At 44.1% G+C, this 15,730-nt stretch overlaps 1 protein-coding gene across 1 annotated transcript; it reads left to right on the top strand.

The window, feature by feature from the left end:
- Nucleotides 1–9,482: 9,482 nt before the first annotated feature.
- sox1a (SRY-box transcription factor 1a) lies at nucleotides 9,483–11,330 on the top strand. The gene has a single exon (XM_071919202.2). It carries the CDS (start codon nucleotides 9,688–9,690, stop codon nucleotides 10,720–10,722), a length of 1,035 nt encoding a protein of 344 aa, XP_071775303.1. The 5' UTR covers nucleotides 9,483–9,687; the 3' UTR covers nucleotides 10,723–11,330.
- Nucleotides 11,331–15,730: the final 4,400 nt, after the last annotated feature.

Genomic DNA, 15,730 nt, shown 5'->3' on the forward strand with positions numbered 1-15,730 from the left:
GCCATTACGGAAAGCTCCTTTTTTGCAGGAGACAAAAAACAAACAAACAAACAAAAACAAACTACGACTGTTGAGGTAAAGGACAATTTTACATATAAGCATAAGTGAAGAGGCTGAGGAGTCAGTGTGATGTGCTTCTTTCTTTGGTCTTCATGTTCTCTTTGGGAGGAGGGAAGCCATGAAAGTTACCCAAGGAATAGGCAATTATTGTATAAACAAGGAAAAATGGAAATAAAAAATAAGGAAATAAAGGGAAGGAAGGAAAGATGGGACCATGGAGAAAGGGAAAATTAAGAAAAGGAGGGGATGAGGAGAGTTAAAGGGCAGGTGAAGAAGGAAGGCTTTGACTTGGGGCCTCCCGGGGACGATGACCTTATTTCAAATTCTGGGTGAGGGAGTACGGGCCAATCATAGTTAGGCAACTGAGGAGCCCCCCTAAGCCTCAGCTGCACACACACACACACACACGCGCACACACACACACACACACACGCAAACGCACTCAAGGCTGAGCTCGGTAATAGTGAGGCCCCCTGAAGTCCTTTACCTCCCTCAAAGGCCAAGGTGCTGCCACTGTAGTTAGTAAGGTTACTAAACACAATGGGTTACAGCACATAATGTTTCGTCCTCGGGTTTAAAAGCAACAAACCGGCAGCTAAATCTGTTTTTTAGCAACCATGGCAGCATGAATGTGTGAGTTGGTGAGTTGTGTGGTTTGTTGACAGCTGACAACTTCATCTGTTATAGGATTCAACGGTGTGTCCCTTGCTTCTCTTGCTTGTGTAGATTCTAGGGTTTTTGCGCTACCTAGACCTTTATCTCATCCCAGGGAGACTGTAAGCTATGTAACCACTGAACGCTATGCATTAAAATTACCTGGAGGGCATTATTGGCCCCTTCCCAGACAGACAATTTTCAGTTATGCCAATTTTCACCTACGCGGCATCCACTCTAGACTTGTGTCTGGTGAAAACCTGATAACACCAGTGTCGGCATATAAATTGGCATAGCTACCCAGACCTGGACTCTTCTGCCGAGAGAGGGGCCAGTGAGGACGAATCATACTTCTATTTACTACTCACTCACTTGTCTGTTCTCCTAACATTGGTTTCCTGTCATCCACCCTCCCCGTCTTTACCTCCGCTTCCCCGTTTTGCTACAGTAGCTGCAGTTTAGTGCTGACAAGCGTAAAAACACACATCACTAGCTGTAAAGGCTGCAAAGTGCATCAGTGCTAACAAGGTCTAAGTGCCAAAGTGCTTAACTAGGACCGTCTCACTGCCCCCCCTCCCCTCCCCTCCCTCACCCTCATCTCTGTCACTCTTGCGCTCTCTTTCTTCTGACCCCCCCCCCCCCCCCCCCCCCTCCAGCCGCTCATACCTTTTTATTTGTACCTATGCTTTCTTGCCATCGCTATCTCTGGCCAGTCTGTAACATGACAGATATTCAAACATCATCAATAAAAAAAAAAAAGATCTTCCATTAATGGTCCCTGACCTCTCCTGACTGACTACTGTACATTAAAACATTAAAAAAAACCTTCTCAGCTGCTTGCCACACTTCCCTCTAATCTCTCCCATCACTCCTTGACCCCCCCCATCCCCTCCATCTTACTTTCCATTTCACCTCGTCTCCTCGCCATAATCTCCAGACATTTTCTCCTCTATACATTTTCTGCTCCTCTCACCTTACAACCCTCATATACCCCCTCTGTTGCTTGTGGGGGGCTTGCCTGATAGCCATTAGTGTTACACCCTATTACATCAGTAATGACTGACTGTGAGCTCTAATTAGAGATGTGTTAGGAAGAACTGACTATATCGCCAAGCCCCCCCTCATCCCACCCCCCTCCTCCTTTCCACGGAGCTGTTACTGTGAATCCATCGCCGTGGCGACACCATTAGCACAGCCCCTCTAAGAGTTGCGACTCCTGACTGTTAAAACCATTACACTCATTACAGACCAATCAGAGGGGAAGGTGTTATGGCTAATTGATAAGCCGAACAATGCATAAAATCTTGTCTGTAATTGCCCTGCGGGAAAAAGAGAAAGAGCCCCGGGAGAAAGAGCCGGCGAGAGAGCAAGAGAGAGAGGAAGAGAGGAAGTGGGGGAGAGACTGGCGTGCTAATTTCAGAATCTGATATTTTTCCACTCTAATATTATAGGCCCATGTCTTCATCTAAACATGCTGTAGGGCTTTTTCTTCTTGAATAATGGGATGTTTCTTCTGGGTTTGTCATCTGTGATAAGATGATTATCTGAAAGGTCTGTGGCACATTGTGAAGAGAGTCTCACCCTCTCTGCTGGAGTAGGTAATCCTGGGTAATAGCATTATGGACACAGTGTTTTCCCAAAGCCCATGATTATCCACTGCTGTTTGCCATGGGATTGACATTGGCCTCCCTGGTGTCTCTCTCTCTCTCTCTCACACACTTTCTCACTTGTTCATGTCATCCTGTCTGTGACTCACCCCTCTATCTAACCCTTCTATTCTCGTATCATATGATTCTACTCAGAGAAGAAGATGAAATTAGAGCACACGAAGCAACAAAAGAACAAATTGCTTTTAGACAAGAGTGCCCCAGATTTGAATGTCATGTTATGCTCTCTCCGTCAAAAATACAGACTTTCTGTTTGGCAGTTTGGGGTTACCATTCTGCTCTGACACTCAATGAGAACATGAAGGATTGCGCTAAATACTATGAATTAGTGCTATAAACAAGTACTGCATACAACAAGTACTGCATACAAGCCAATCTTTACCAACCACTAATTTTAAAACATGTGAGGAGTGCTGAATATTCTCAACACTGGATCTCCATCCATGTAATTGCGAGTGTTTTGCCATTTTCTACACCCTATTCAGTGTGCCTTCATAAATGTGAAAATAAGCTTAAAAACCTGGCAGCTTAGAAGCATTCTTACATGAATGTGTACCTCGCAAATTTTAATGCTATGTGCTGTACTCGAAAAGTGTTTAAGAGTGAGTTCAAAGGAAAGTGTATTACAAATAGCCCGAGAACTCAAAACACTCTATCGTCCTCATTATTGTGTCCTTGTTAAATTAAAGCTACGAAATGAAATCAATATACTCTGAGCAACTGTAGAACAGCTTTTTTAAGTGATACCACATACTGCTGTTTTCTTTTCCACAGAGAGCGAACAAGAATGAGAAAAACATACAGAGAGAAGTTATATCTTGATATCAATCTCAGGTCCTTGTCTTTTTTTTTTGAGGGTCGGCTTATGGAGATTTGTGTTTGTCTCAGATAGACCATATGAACAGAGCCAAGACCCTCTCTGCTTTTAGCCGATTGGCTCACTCTTCCCTCCATGCTTTTAGGACTGACCCCGACCTGATCTCTCTCTCTGCCTCTCTCTTTCTTGATTTCTTTCCCAATAGTTTCAAATTTCCTTTTACCATAGCTTACCACTTTCTGTCAATGTCCTGGTTTATGTGTATGTGCACTCTGCGTTATTCAAATTTTGACTTCTTCAAAACTTAGGCAACCGCCGACTTGATCCAGTATCAACATTTCACAAAGTGACAAAGGATATACTCAGAACTTGCAAATCAGTGAAGATGACACAACTCATGAGATGTTTTGATCTGCAGAGAGGCAGTATTTTCCTGGGTAGCAAGTAAATGAAAGGGCACAAAGGTTGTCTAAACACCCTGGCCTAATGAATCAGAAAAGAAATACCATTGAGGAGTATCATGACATTGCATGCAGGGGGCAAATTATGGTGAGTTGAAGGGGCGATGACATCCCCCTTATTAGGGCACATTAATGAAATGTATCCCCCTCATAAAACTAGAGATTTTAGGGGAAATATGGGAGGGGGACAACGCAATGCTTGCCCACTGTCTGTCTTGTTAAACTCACCTAGTCATTATACAGCAATGACATTATACACACAGACAAGGAGAACTGTCATTTTTTTTGCAGTGAAGCAACACTGCACCTCAAAGATTCTGACAGATTGTATATCTTTGTCCTGTTACTCCTACCAATTGTGTGATCCAAAACTATACCAATCCCTGTTGCCATATAATAGGGGACCGAGCTATTACTTTTATTTGTACTGGCAAACAGATTAATGCGTTTAACAGACACCTGCCAGCTACAGCAGCCACAAGTCACAGCGCCTGTCTGCTCTGGAAACCCTGTGGGCAGGACAGGCTGCGGCTAGCAAGGAGACTCCAATAGGCGAGGAGGGAATCAACATTCAGAGCTTCAGCCAGCCGCTGAATGATTCATTCATAGTATAGGAACTGTTCAACCAGGCTCTGCTCCCCTGTTAGGAAAACAAATGAGAAGAGTGAGGGTTAGAGAGAGAAATTAATCTCTGTAACACAGGTGAATCCATCTGAGTTCTGGTGATCAATGGAGGGGAGCAGAGACTCCGCGGATCTGAGTCAGGGGGTTAATTCTATCTGAAACAGACAGTGACAGTGCTGTGTCTCTCTGACCTCTTATTCAAACTTAACCTGCGTGTGTGTGTGTGTGTGCGAGAGAGAGAGAGAGAGAGAGAGAGAGAGAGAGGGGCCAAAAGTGTTTCTCCCACAGAGGAAACCAATATATTAATGAGCTTAGCGTAGTCTTTTGTATACTGTGCTGTATGTGTCTGTGTGCGTGCGCTCGTGTGTGTGTGTGTGTGTGTGTGCCTGTGTGTGTGTGTGTGTGTGTGTGTGTGGGTGCACACGTGTTTCTCCATCCTGAAGCTGTCAGAACCATATGCTGGCAAGCTGTGCAGGTTCATTTAGCCTAAACTAAACCTGACTGGACTCTGAATACTGCGGGCTTTACAGTAAATAGTGCAATGTTTGATGATTTGACTGTAGACCTGTGAGGCATTATGGGAAACAGAGTATGTCCAGAGTAAAGCAGCCTCCAAAGTCAACCTCTCCCCCCCCCCCTTTTCTCCTCTCTTTCCATCTTCTTCTGTTCCAGGATCAGTAATGGGAGTCAGTATCCAGGAGGGGGGAGGAGAGAGGGGGTTGGGGGGGGGGGGGGGGGTGTTGGACGCGGACGGGGCTCCTCGCCAAGTCCCCGCCCCTCCTCCCCGAATGCGGCACAGCTGCCTTTCAGAGCCCCGCCGCTCCAGCCCATTCATCCTGGAGAGCCAACAAAAAAGTGGCTATTTATTAGAATACTTGTTTTGTATTGTTCCGTGCCACACAAAAGACGCTTCATTATGTTAGAAGCAAACCCCTTTCGCCGAGAGAAACAATAACTTGGAATTGTCTTTTTAGAGTGTATAATAAATGTCATTTCTTCTTGTCTCTCCCCCTCAGTGTGTGTTGAGTGGTGGGTTTGGGCACCGGGCATGGATGGCCTTGGCACTCAAGCGGCCAGATTTTAGTGGGAGTAGCGGTCTTACATGAAGCTTTGGAGGGTTTAGGACGGCTTTAGGAGTATGGAGGGAGAAATCTTCCCACATGGTCTGCAGTAGAGGGAGCGAGGGGAACATGCGTAAGTTTGCACAACTGAGACGACACTTCTGTACGCAAAAAGGACCTTTTGATAAATCTTTATCTTATAGATGCACCGCCGGTTAGCCAATCTGTTGTGCGTAAAATCCTTATTTTTTCGTATAAAATCTTAAGTGAAATTGCGGATGAAATGAGTAGTAAATGAAACTTGAGTGCATATGATATCTATGCGCAATGGCTGCGTACTGAAATAAATCAGTCGCTAAGGGCTTTATAATTGGCAACCTTTATTTCGGAATGTCTGTGCTCTGTTGTGTATAATTCAGTGCAGATAATATGTGTTTATAGCTTCAGGCTGTCGTTTTATTTTGGGAGAAGTGAGCTCCGCTTGGGTTTGGCTGCACAGCGCGCGCAGTGAGCCTCACAGTGCTACCAGTTGCTCTCTACCCGACGCAGTTTGTTTCTCTGACAGAGAAAGTGGCTGATGGATATTTATTACTGATCTAGTTGGGAGTGAACGGCCGTCATCTCTGTAAACTACCTCTCTCATCCCTTTTTGCCTAATTCTCGAGAAACATGCAATGCAATTATTTTGTTTAAAATGTTGAATCATCCAGATGTTAATTTATTAAAACCTTAATTGTTTTTAAGCATGTTGGTGGCTGTCAATAGTGAGGTTACACGATTCTCTCGCGGTGAGTGCATGGTTTTCACTTCGCGGTGGGGAAAGGTGTGTGTGTGTGTGTGTGTGTGTGTGTGTGTGTGTGTCGCGGGGGAGGGGGGGGGTACTGATCAACAGATCTCTGTGTGCGTTGGAGCTCGTTGGATCTCTGTGAAACAGGTGTTTTCTCTCGATAGCAGGGTCAAATAGGCCTATAATTAACCCATGTGACCTTTTATACCGCAGTCTTATATGTGTAGGTGATCAGACCTCTCTTCACCTACACCCCCCCCCCCCCCTTTCCCCGCACGCGCACACGCACGCACGCACACACACACACACGTGGTGGAAATTGTGCATGAGCTAGGCTATTTTAGGAGAAAAGATTAGAGCGTCTTGGTGTCATGGAGTAAGATACAATTGGCTAACTTCTGTATTTGGGGGTGGAGAGGGGGTGATGGTTAGGTATTTAGCTTTTGTGAAGGATGGAGTTTGCAAATTGATGATTAGAAACGGCTTATGTTGAAACAGGTAGTAGCCTAACCATTGAGCGTCACTTAAATTCACCATCACCGCAGCTCGAACTAAAACCTGCGAGTGTGGACTGAAACGCAGCCGCTGGCCGCTCGCTGTATCACTCGGGAGGCTCGCAGTTGAGTTTATTCATGACCTTTCCCTTGTTAGCCAAACTTTGATTTGAACAACACGCACATAAAGTACCCATTGCTCTTGTTTTCTTTGGGGGGCTGAATAACCGCCGTGACCCCTGGCCCCCGCCGTGCACCGCTGCAGCAGCGCGCACGGCCCATTGCAGAGGGCGCACAAAGAAACGGGGAGGATTGTAAAAAGAGACGCGGCTGATGGGGAATGACAGCGAGAGTAAATACGGGCCACCAGGGTCCCAGTGTCACTCTAAAGGCTAATCCCTTCTGTAGCGTGCAACACTAAGGCCACTCAGAGTTTTGGCTCAACAATGACAAGAATAACACCTAATAATAATAATGATAATAATGATAACAATAATGATAATAATATTAACAGTAATAATAACAATAATACATTGTTAGTGTAGAGCATTATTATTATTATTATTATTATTATTATTATTATTTATATCATATATATTATATTATGCGGTTTTATTATTTGCTGTTGTTATTCGGTTCAGTCTTCAGGCTGCACCATGATTAATGTGTTGTTGTTTTTTTTTTAATGGGCTAGATATTCGACGTGCTCAGGTTGTTTGAGGCTAATAACACCTGGTGGACGCAGCTGTCTTCGTGCACGATGCATTGTGATATCAGTTAAAATTAGCTTGTAGTTTGGTTGAAATTAGAAATAGGATATTTGTCCTAATCTGTGTCTGAAAACTGTGTCAGTTTACATTTGTTAATATCATTGTGGGTTACCAATAGCCTACATCCAGTTTGGTCAATCAAAATCTTAATTGCTGCCTTTTAATTGTTAAAAAATAAAACGTTTGATTTTTAAATCTTTATCTTGATTAGACTAACGTGTATTATTATTATTATTACTAATATTATTATTATTATTATTATTATTATTATTATTATAGTGTTACTATCCTGTTATTATAAGACTATACGGTGACAAGCTCAGGATATTGTTACGGCAGTATTGCGGCTTAATGGATTGTGTTGCATTCTTATTGGGTAAACAGGATTTTTTTGTTAGTTGGTTTTTTGTCGTATTGGACAAAAAAGTTAAAAGGCTCAATTTCCTGGGATGTGTGATATCCCGTCTCGGAATAGTTTCACATGGCACACACCGCCCAGCTCGCTGGGTGTCATCATCATAATGTGATCTTTCTCGGGCCATAAGCCACATGGCCTGGATCACTGGAAATGTTTATTGACCATTGTGAGATCCAGTTAACCCTATTACCAAACGCGCACGGATCCGTCTGAATGATCCCGCTCTCGCAGGCCCTAAACTGAGCGCTATATCAGGCTAAGCTCTAATTAAAAACAGCAGAGTATGATAGAATGATTAAATCGTTAGTCTCGCCGCAGGGAAGGGGTATTTTGTTTTCCTTTTCAATTAGAGGTTGATTGGGCTTTTCAGGGGAGGTCAGCTGTGAAATTTGGATTATATATGCGCGGACCCGAAGATACACGGACCCTTCCCTCTCATGATTTAGAAATATTTGACTGGATATTAACTACATAAAATGTATTAACCATATACAATGTCTACAAAAAATTACAACGCCAAACAGATGCAAACACACAGTTTGCATCTGGCCTTTCTTTCCATCCACAGCCTCACAGAAGCGGAATTGATTCACCATCACCAGTAGACGGCGATAACGGCGCTTTGCCCCGGCAATTTCATCTAGGCGTATAGGTTATCCGAGTGGGCTTCTCTATTAGACCAACAGTTTGCCAAATCTCTTTCACATCATGTTCTGCGTCGAGTGTGCAGGCTTGCTTTCTCTGACAGCTGATAAAGCATAGACCTTTACCTGGAGAGAGAGAGAGTGAGAGAGAGAGAGAGAGAGAGAGAGAGAGAGAGAGAGAGAGAGAGAGAGAGAGGGGGGGGGGGGGAGGGGGGGAGAGATGCTCTGCAAAATGAAATTTAAGGTGGGATGTGCATCAAGATGTTTGGATTTGAATTGGGCCTAAGTGGCAGGAAAGTACAAATAAAAATAGAATTGGGCCCCGGTGAAATTTTGAAATTAAATTCCAAAAACAGACAAGTGCATTTTCTTATGTCTGTAAAAGATACGAGATTGCCAGCATAATTTGTTGACTTACAAACAAGTATGCAGTGGAGGGTAAGCACCTAAATCAATTCACCCACCTTTTTATTAGAGGAATAATTCACCCACCTTTTTAGCCTGTGATTTACATTTGTATAGCCTATACATCATATTAAGTAGTCTCAAAGTTTTATGAGGATGGTGTATTTTAAGGGGAATAGTAAAAATGTATGATTTTCCGAAAACATAATTTTGTTTATGTTAGTGGATGTTTGACTTATGATCATCACCGATTGGACCCACCTTCTCATCTTCACATCATTGCTTCCAAGTCTTTGTTAGTTACTTTTTTTTTTTTTTTTAGTTTAAGTCTTTAAGAGTGTGTGTTTGGAGATTTCATATGCCTCGTGCTATTTGTGGGGGTGACCCTCCTTTCAACCCCCCCCCCCCCCCCCCCCCTCCTCCAGTGTGTTCTTCCTCTACGGTCTGAGAGTCACCTGACCAAGCGCCATGCAAATCATCCTGCTGCTAGAGCCTCATTGGCCGCCTGTGGCTCATTTAACCGCTGTCAGTGTGCATCATATGGCCGCCGCTTTAACTAACTTCTCAACTCCGACAGGGAAAGTGGCTCAAATGCGCATTCTATCACAGTGGATGTGAACCAACCCCAGCGAAGAGAGGGTAAAATACTGACGCTGGAGAACATTTTATATTCCTTTTTCGGATTATTTGTCATCTCGCATTTGATTCATTTGGGGGTAGAATAGTAGCTTTGCTAACCTAGTCATCCTGTGCGCGCACCTGCCCTATCGTACCTTCAAATAGACTTTTTTTCTCTGTTGGTGGCGAAGTTTGAAAACCAGGTGAATGTATAGCATGATGATGGAAACTGACCTCCATTCCCCTGGTCCCCAAACGAACACGACCACGGGGCAAACGGGGCCGAACGGCGGGTCTAAAGCGAATCAGGACCGGGTGAAGAGACCGATGAACGCGTTCATGGTGTGGTCCCGCGGGCAGCGGAGAAAGATGGCACAGGAGAACCCCAAAATGCACAACTCTGAGATCAGCAAGCGACTGGGCGCCGAGTGGAAGGTGATGTCCGAGGCTGAGAAGCGCCCTTTCATCGACGAGGCGAAACGGTTGCGAGCCATGCACATGAAGGAGCATCCGGATTACAAGTACCGGCCAAGACGGAAGACCAAGACGCTGCTGAAAAAGGACAAGTATTCCCTGGCCGGTGGACTGCTTTCTGGGGCCGGTGGGGGCGGTGGAGTTGGTTTAGGGGTCGGCATGAGTTCATCCGGGGTCGGGCAGAGGTTAGAGAGCCCCGGGGGTCACGGGGGCTCCGCCGGCTCCGGCTACGCGCACATGAACGGCTGGGCGAACGGTGCGTACTCGGGGCAGGTGGCTGCAGCCGCGGCGGCCGCAGCGATGATGCAGGAGGCTCAGTTAGCCTACAGCCAGCACCCGGGAAGCGGGGCGCATCACCACCACCACTCACACCACCACCATTCACACAACCCCCAGCCCATGCACCGCTACGACATGACAACCCTGCAGTACAGCCCCATCTCGAACTCTCAGAGCTACATGAGCGCCTCTCCATCCGGTTACGGCGGGATCACCTACACACAGCACCAGGGCTCCGGCGTCTCCTCCTCAGCTGCCATGGGGACGTTAGGGTCGCTGGTGAAGTCGGAGCCGAGTGTAAGCCCTCCCGTCAGCAGCACACACTCACGGGGTCCTTGCCCCGGAGACTTGAGAGAGATGATAAGCATGTATTTACCGACCGGAGAGCCGGGGGACCCGTCAGTGCAAAGTAGACTCCACGCCTTGCCGCAGCATTACCAGAGCGCCACGGCTGGAGTGAACGGGACGGTCCCTCTAACACACATTTAGAGCTCACAGAATAATTGAAAACTGCAAACCAACACATAACCAAATATTTACCTCTTTTCTAAATTATCCCGGTCCCAGAACTACCTGCATTTTGTACAGAATGTTTATGATATTGTAAATGAAGGGTAAATAGCATATTCATCTCGGCTTTTTTCAATAGCCAACAGTGGAATTATATAACGAAAATGATGTTGAATTATTGGTTATTGTGCTATCATTTTTTGTCCATTACTTAACACAGTCTTAGTTCAGGGCTACGCCAAGTTCACAAGGATATTTGGTTAAATTGTCTCATAATTTTGGGGTTCTTGTAAGTTATTGAAAATGAGATAAGATGTGTCATAATCATAAAAAAGTGCTTTAAAATATATATGGAAAAAATCGCATTCCTTAAACATTTGTGTTCATTTGCAGAAGCCTGTGTCTTAATTCTCGAAATCATCTCTTTTTATTGTAATAACCTAATTATTGTAAATTGTGAATAATTTTAATATTTCAAAGACTGACGGGCAACTGCTGTTGTAATTTAAGTGCTTTTCTGCAAGTGAAAAGCCCTGATATTGCATTGAAGAAGAATTGAATAAATTTCACATATGTTGCTTTGATTCTTAAAAGAGCGGTCTTAGATTGATTATTTTCACTATTCTATGTCAACAAGAGTGTTTCATGTTTGAGCCTATGAGAATATCATCAAGCAGAGTCTCGGGCCATATCCACCTATTTAAATTGTCAGTTTGCTGCCGGCCATAGATCACACAAGCTCTTAAATAGCCTAATTGTTTGTGCGTAATTGTGCATAAAAGCTACGGTCTGTAGGCCTACGTAAACCGATTTCTTGGTAGGATTAAGTTGTTTGGGCTGTTTATAAAGCTAAACTTTTATGAGGGGTCATTAGGATTAACGCATAAACTAAATGGCTTCATTCTGTTTCTGTGGGCGTGGAGGCCAAACAATATTATAGAACAATTTTAAATATTGATGCCTAGGCCATGCTGATGGCTACATTTTACATCTCCTTTCATGCTATGTCAGTATGATTCCTCACATCATGCTTTCTTGTGAATTATTTGAACATTCTGATCATATTGATTGAAGAGGAATTTTGTGCGCAACAAGCGTAGGCCTATGACAAACCACCTGTTATTAGGATATTATTAAGGCAACATCCTCATTTCTTACGCCGTATAGAAGGTATGACTTTAATTATTCTACTGGAAAAAATGACTTGTTTCTTCTAGATGCTTATATTTGCAGAGAAATTACTTTGTTCTTCGAGCCTGCTGAACGGCAGTAAGAATTCCCCATCATATTTTGCTTTTCATTTGATCATTTTAGTCATTCTCAGCTAACTTAATGATCAATCACTGTATTGGCCTGTAAAAAAGTTTTATTTTGCTAACAATTGACAGTCGTGTCAAACGACATAGCTGCCATATGCTATTCAAATTCCTGATCAAATCACACAAGGATTATAAATTGCAATATGCTTTACTACAAAAACAAAAACAACACAACATAAGCTGGGCTCCTTGGTTGTGATGCGCTTTTGACTTTTCAAATAATGTTTTAAATTCATCACGTGCAGAGCTGATCTAACATACATAACATCAACTTGTACACAATGCACATATAGCTTCATAATAGGTTGAAATCTTTTTGATGCACTCAGAGAGATTTTGTGAACTTCACTGTTACTAATACTGCAGGGTCTCTGCCTTGAACCCCTGATAAAGCCTAAAGGAAACAGTAAAGAACAACAATACATAATACAACAGTACACTGATGAGAGGAACATTTATTTTAATTAATGGAGAGAGTCGATTTTCAATTAACTTTCACTTGAACTGCAACCTCGTTGCATTGCAAATCCACTGGCCCTCAGGACATCGAGTGTTAGATCATCCACTATATAGGATTTTACCATTCAATAGTTTATACTCGGGAGAATAGATTTATATGAACTGAGAGATAATCAGGTTAATTCATAAATTTACATATATGATAACCAAGCCTACAGCAGACCTAGGTAAATATATGATTTAGTCTCAAATATTTGAACTTCTTTAGGTGCGTTTCATTTATCTTGCCAGACACATGAACAGTGTGGTGAGTGGAAGCTTCAAGTGGAAGATAACATAAATCAAGTGTTCAACACCGGATTTAAAATATTATTGATATATTCAACGATTATTTTGCCCAGGTCTGCTCAGACCCTTATTGGTCATGCTCTGACACAGTGGGATATTTGATATTTTCTGTTCTTTTAAACATGACACTTGATAGAGTCAGGGAGGGGAACTGGGAAAAGTGCAAGAGAGTTTTGTTTGGGTGAGGAAGGAGTGAGTTGCATTAAGCAAAATGAGGATTTGAGCAGTCAGTTCAAGTCGATTGGTCACCGCTACAGCCGCTAGAATCACGCTCTTTAGGAAATAATTCATCTAAGGCTCATTCTGAAGGAAGAAAAAACTTATTGCCACTTTTTAAAGATATAAGACACAGCAGTGCACTCTGGAAACAGACTAGGCCTCCACTTTACTACACACAGCAGTGCATGGAGTCATTTTGGATGTAGTACTCTTAACTCACAACCAAAGCCATAACTGTTGCACACTGGGATCGGCACAGACGGGACTGAAGCTTCCCATGGGCCGATTAAGCCGAGCACAATCATGACTGTGCGTTTTTATGTGGGGTTATTGATGACTCATCAGAATCTCATAGTTTCAAAGCTGCATCATCTCCAGATGTGTAATTTTAGATGACGGGAAGTTTTGGGACCTTTGGCAAAGTCACCTTCATAATTAGCTTGGATTGAATGTTTAACAGAAAGGCCCGTGCACTCTGTCATGCAGACTAATAATCATCTTGAAATAATGGGAAAAAAAACATGCTGGTTGTGACATCTTTTGACAGGTCATAGCTAGTTTTGACATTTAGGTTAATTTTTTATTGCCTTTAGGCCTCATATTTAGATATAGGCTAATAGCCATACACATGCAAATGAAGGAAATTTATGTCTACTTAGGCATTTTAAAAGAATCAATTAATCTCAAATACATAGTTAAAGGGCCTATTTCACACTGATGAAGACTTGCATGGCATGTCAATTAAACCTGTTAGGCCTCATAGTGAGCGTGTAACGTATGGCTGTGCCTTAATCTATTCAATAAAAAAAAATCTGGAGAACAATGTCTGGAAATGAGTTTGAATTCCAAAACCCATCTGAAACGGCATCTATGCAGACATCTCCCCACTACACCGCGCAGCATATGGGATGGGATGGCCCCCTCTGTGTTTTGCACCTATTTCTATCTTATCTGCTGATGTAAAGAGACGCGGATTAACGCTGAAAGCCCAGAGAGGCGGAGCACGTCACGGCACATCGCCAGGCTAAAAGAGGAGCGTTCTGGCAAATTTAACCCGAATAAATTACACCTTGAGGTGGAAGAGGGGTGAGTGGAGGGCGCGACGTGGGCTATAGGTGTGGTGGCGGCGATGGATGCTGCAGTCTGTGTGTGTGCGCGCGCGTGTGTGTGTGTGCGTGTGTTTGTGTGTGTGTGTGTGTGTGTGTGTTTAGGGGGTGCTGACCGACCAATAAATCTCTCCACCATGCGATACTCTTATCTTGTAGCCACCGATATATTCCGCACTAGGAGGCCATCAGCTCCAGCGCACACTCGGTTGCTCGTAAAGCCCCGATCCCTTGCACTCCCTGTCCTAAATGGGGATAATTAGCGTCACTTTATCACGCCTCTGCATATTTTCTCCGTTCTCCCCCCCTAAAAAAAATTACCAAGCAGCCTGCTCTCGTCGCCCGCTCTGTCACAGAAGATTATGGAGACAGATTGCACAGAACGAATGTGCCGGGCGAGATTAGCGCGGAATAGAGAAAGCAACTGGGCCAATGAATTCCTCGGAAGGGCCTTATCGTGCAATTACACGTTGACATGTTTAACAATCTTGCTGCCTCTTAATCCTGCAGTGCTGCTCTATCTACCCACAGCTACCCCGCTATATGCCGGCACACAGACCTAATGCACCGAAACGCAGCTCAAATGCACTGAAAGTTAGGAAAAAATTGCTTTATTTTCAAACTTTGTCCGGCATACACAATAGTTCTTTTTTAATTTCCAGATTTCTCCACAGTCCTTGTATAGTCAAATAGCCTAGCCTCCTTTCCACTGGAACTTTTAGACGAGCCAATTTACAAAAGTTAGGCAATATTTTGAGATTCAAACATTATCATTAATATCTGGCCTGCTGTTACCCTAAATCACCAATTCAAATCAAGAACTGAAGTGTCAAAAAAGTGTCACTTTGGGGATGTGGCCGCCATGTCCATCCCAGAGTGATGATATAAAACTGGCCGTGTTTAGAGTTCATTTTAGACTTTTCCCATCTCTCCTTCTCTTCTTTCTTCTGCCCTCCACTCCCACCCCCCCTCACACACACCACCACCACATCCCACCCCCCACCCCCCATCCCTTCTGCCTGGCGGTATAGCGGGGCCTGTGTGGGAGTGATTGTGGAGCGCCACTGTAGGAATTTGGCAGCGGCCGTGGTTTGGAGAGCCGCCCCACGCTGAGCCCCATTCAGCGGCCAGCGCGCTGTGAGGTTGGGAAGTTTCAGTCAGCCGTACAACTCAATGGCCCCCACAAAGGCGATTACAAGCCCCAGCGCATTCCTGAAGGGACCTGGGAGCGACGCAGGTGCGAGGGGGACCGGGGTAACCCGTCAGAGGAGTGATAAAAACGGGACAGTGCTGGGACCACACAAAACCAAGCGCTCCACAGGAACCGGGGATTTTTGAGGGAGAGGAGAAAAGAAAGAATGAGTTTGAAGAAGATGGAAGCTTTGGGGGTGTTTTACCCCGTGGCCTCCCTGTCCATCAGTGAATGAAAGGACGAGACGCCTTCCAATATGGACGGAAAAAGTGTCCTAATTGAAAATATAGCTGCTGCAAATTTAGAGCAGACGGTTACAGCCTCATCTTTGTCTGTGTCAGGTT

The sequence above is a fragment of the Centroberyx gerrardi genome, chromosome 10 (assembly GCF_048128805.1).
Source record: "Centroberyx gerrardi isolate f3 chromosome 10, fCenGer3.hap1.cur.20231027, whole genome shotgun sequence".
In the NCBI taxonomy this organism is placed as follows: Eukaryota; Metazoa; Chordata; class Actinopteri; order Beryciformes; family Berycidae; genus Centroberyx; species Centroberyx gerrardi.

What these genes read in the sequence shown, in the direction of transcription:
- sox1a (XM_071919202.2), top strand. Translation starts at nt 9,688, where the DNA reads ATGTATAGCATGATGATGGAAACTGACCTCCATTCCCCTGGTCCCCAA.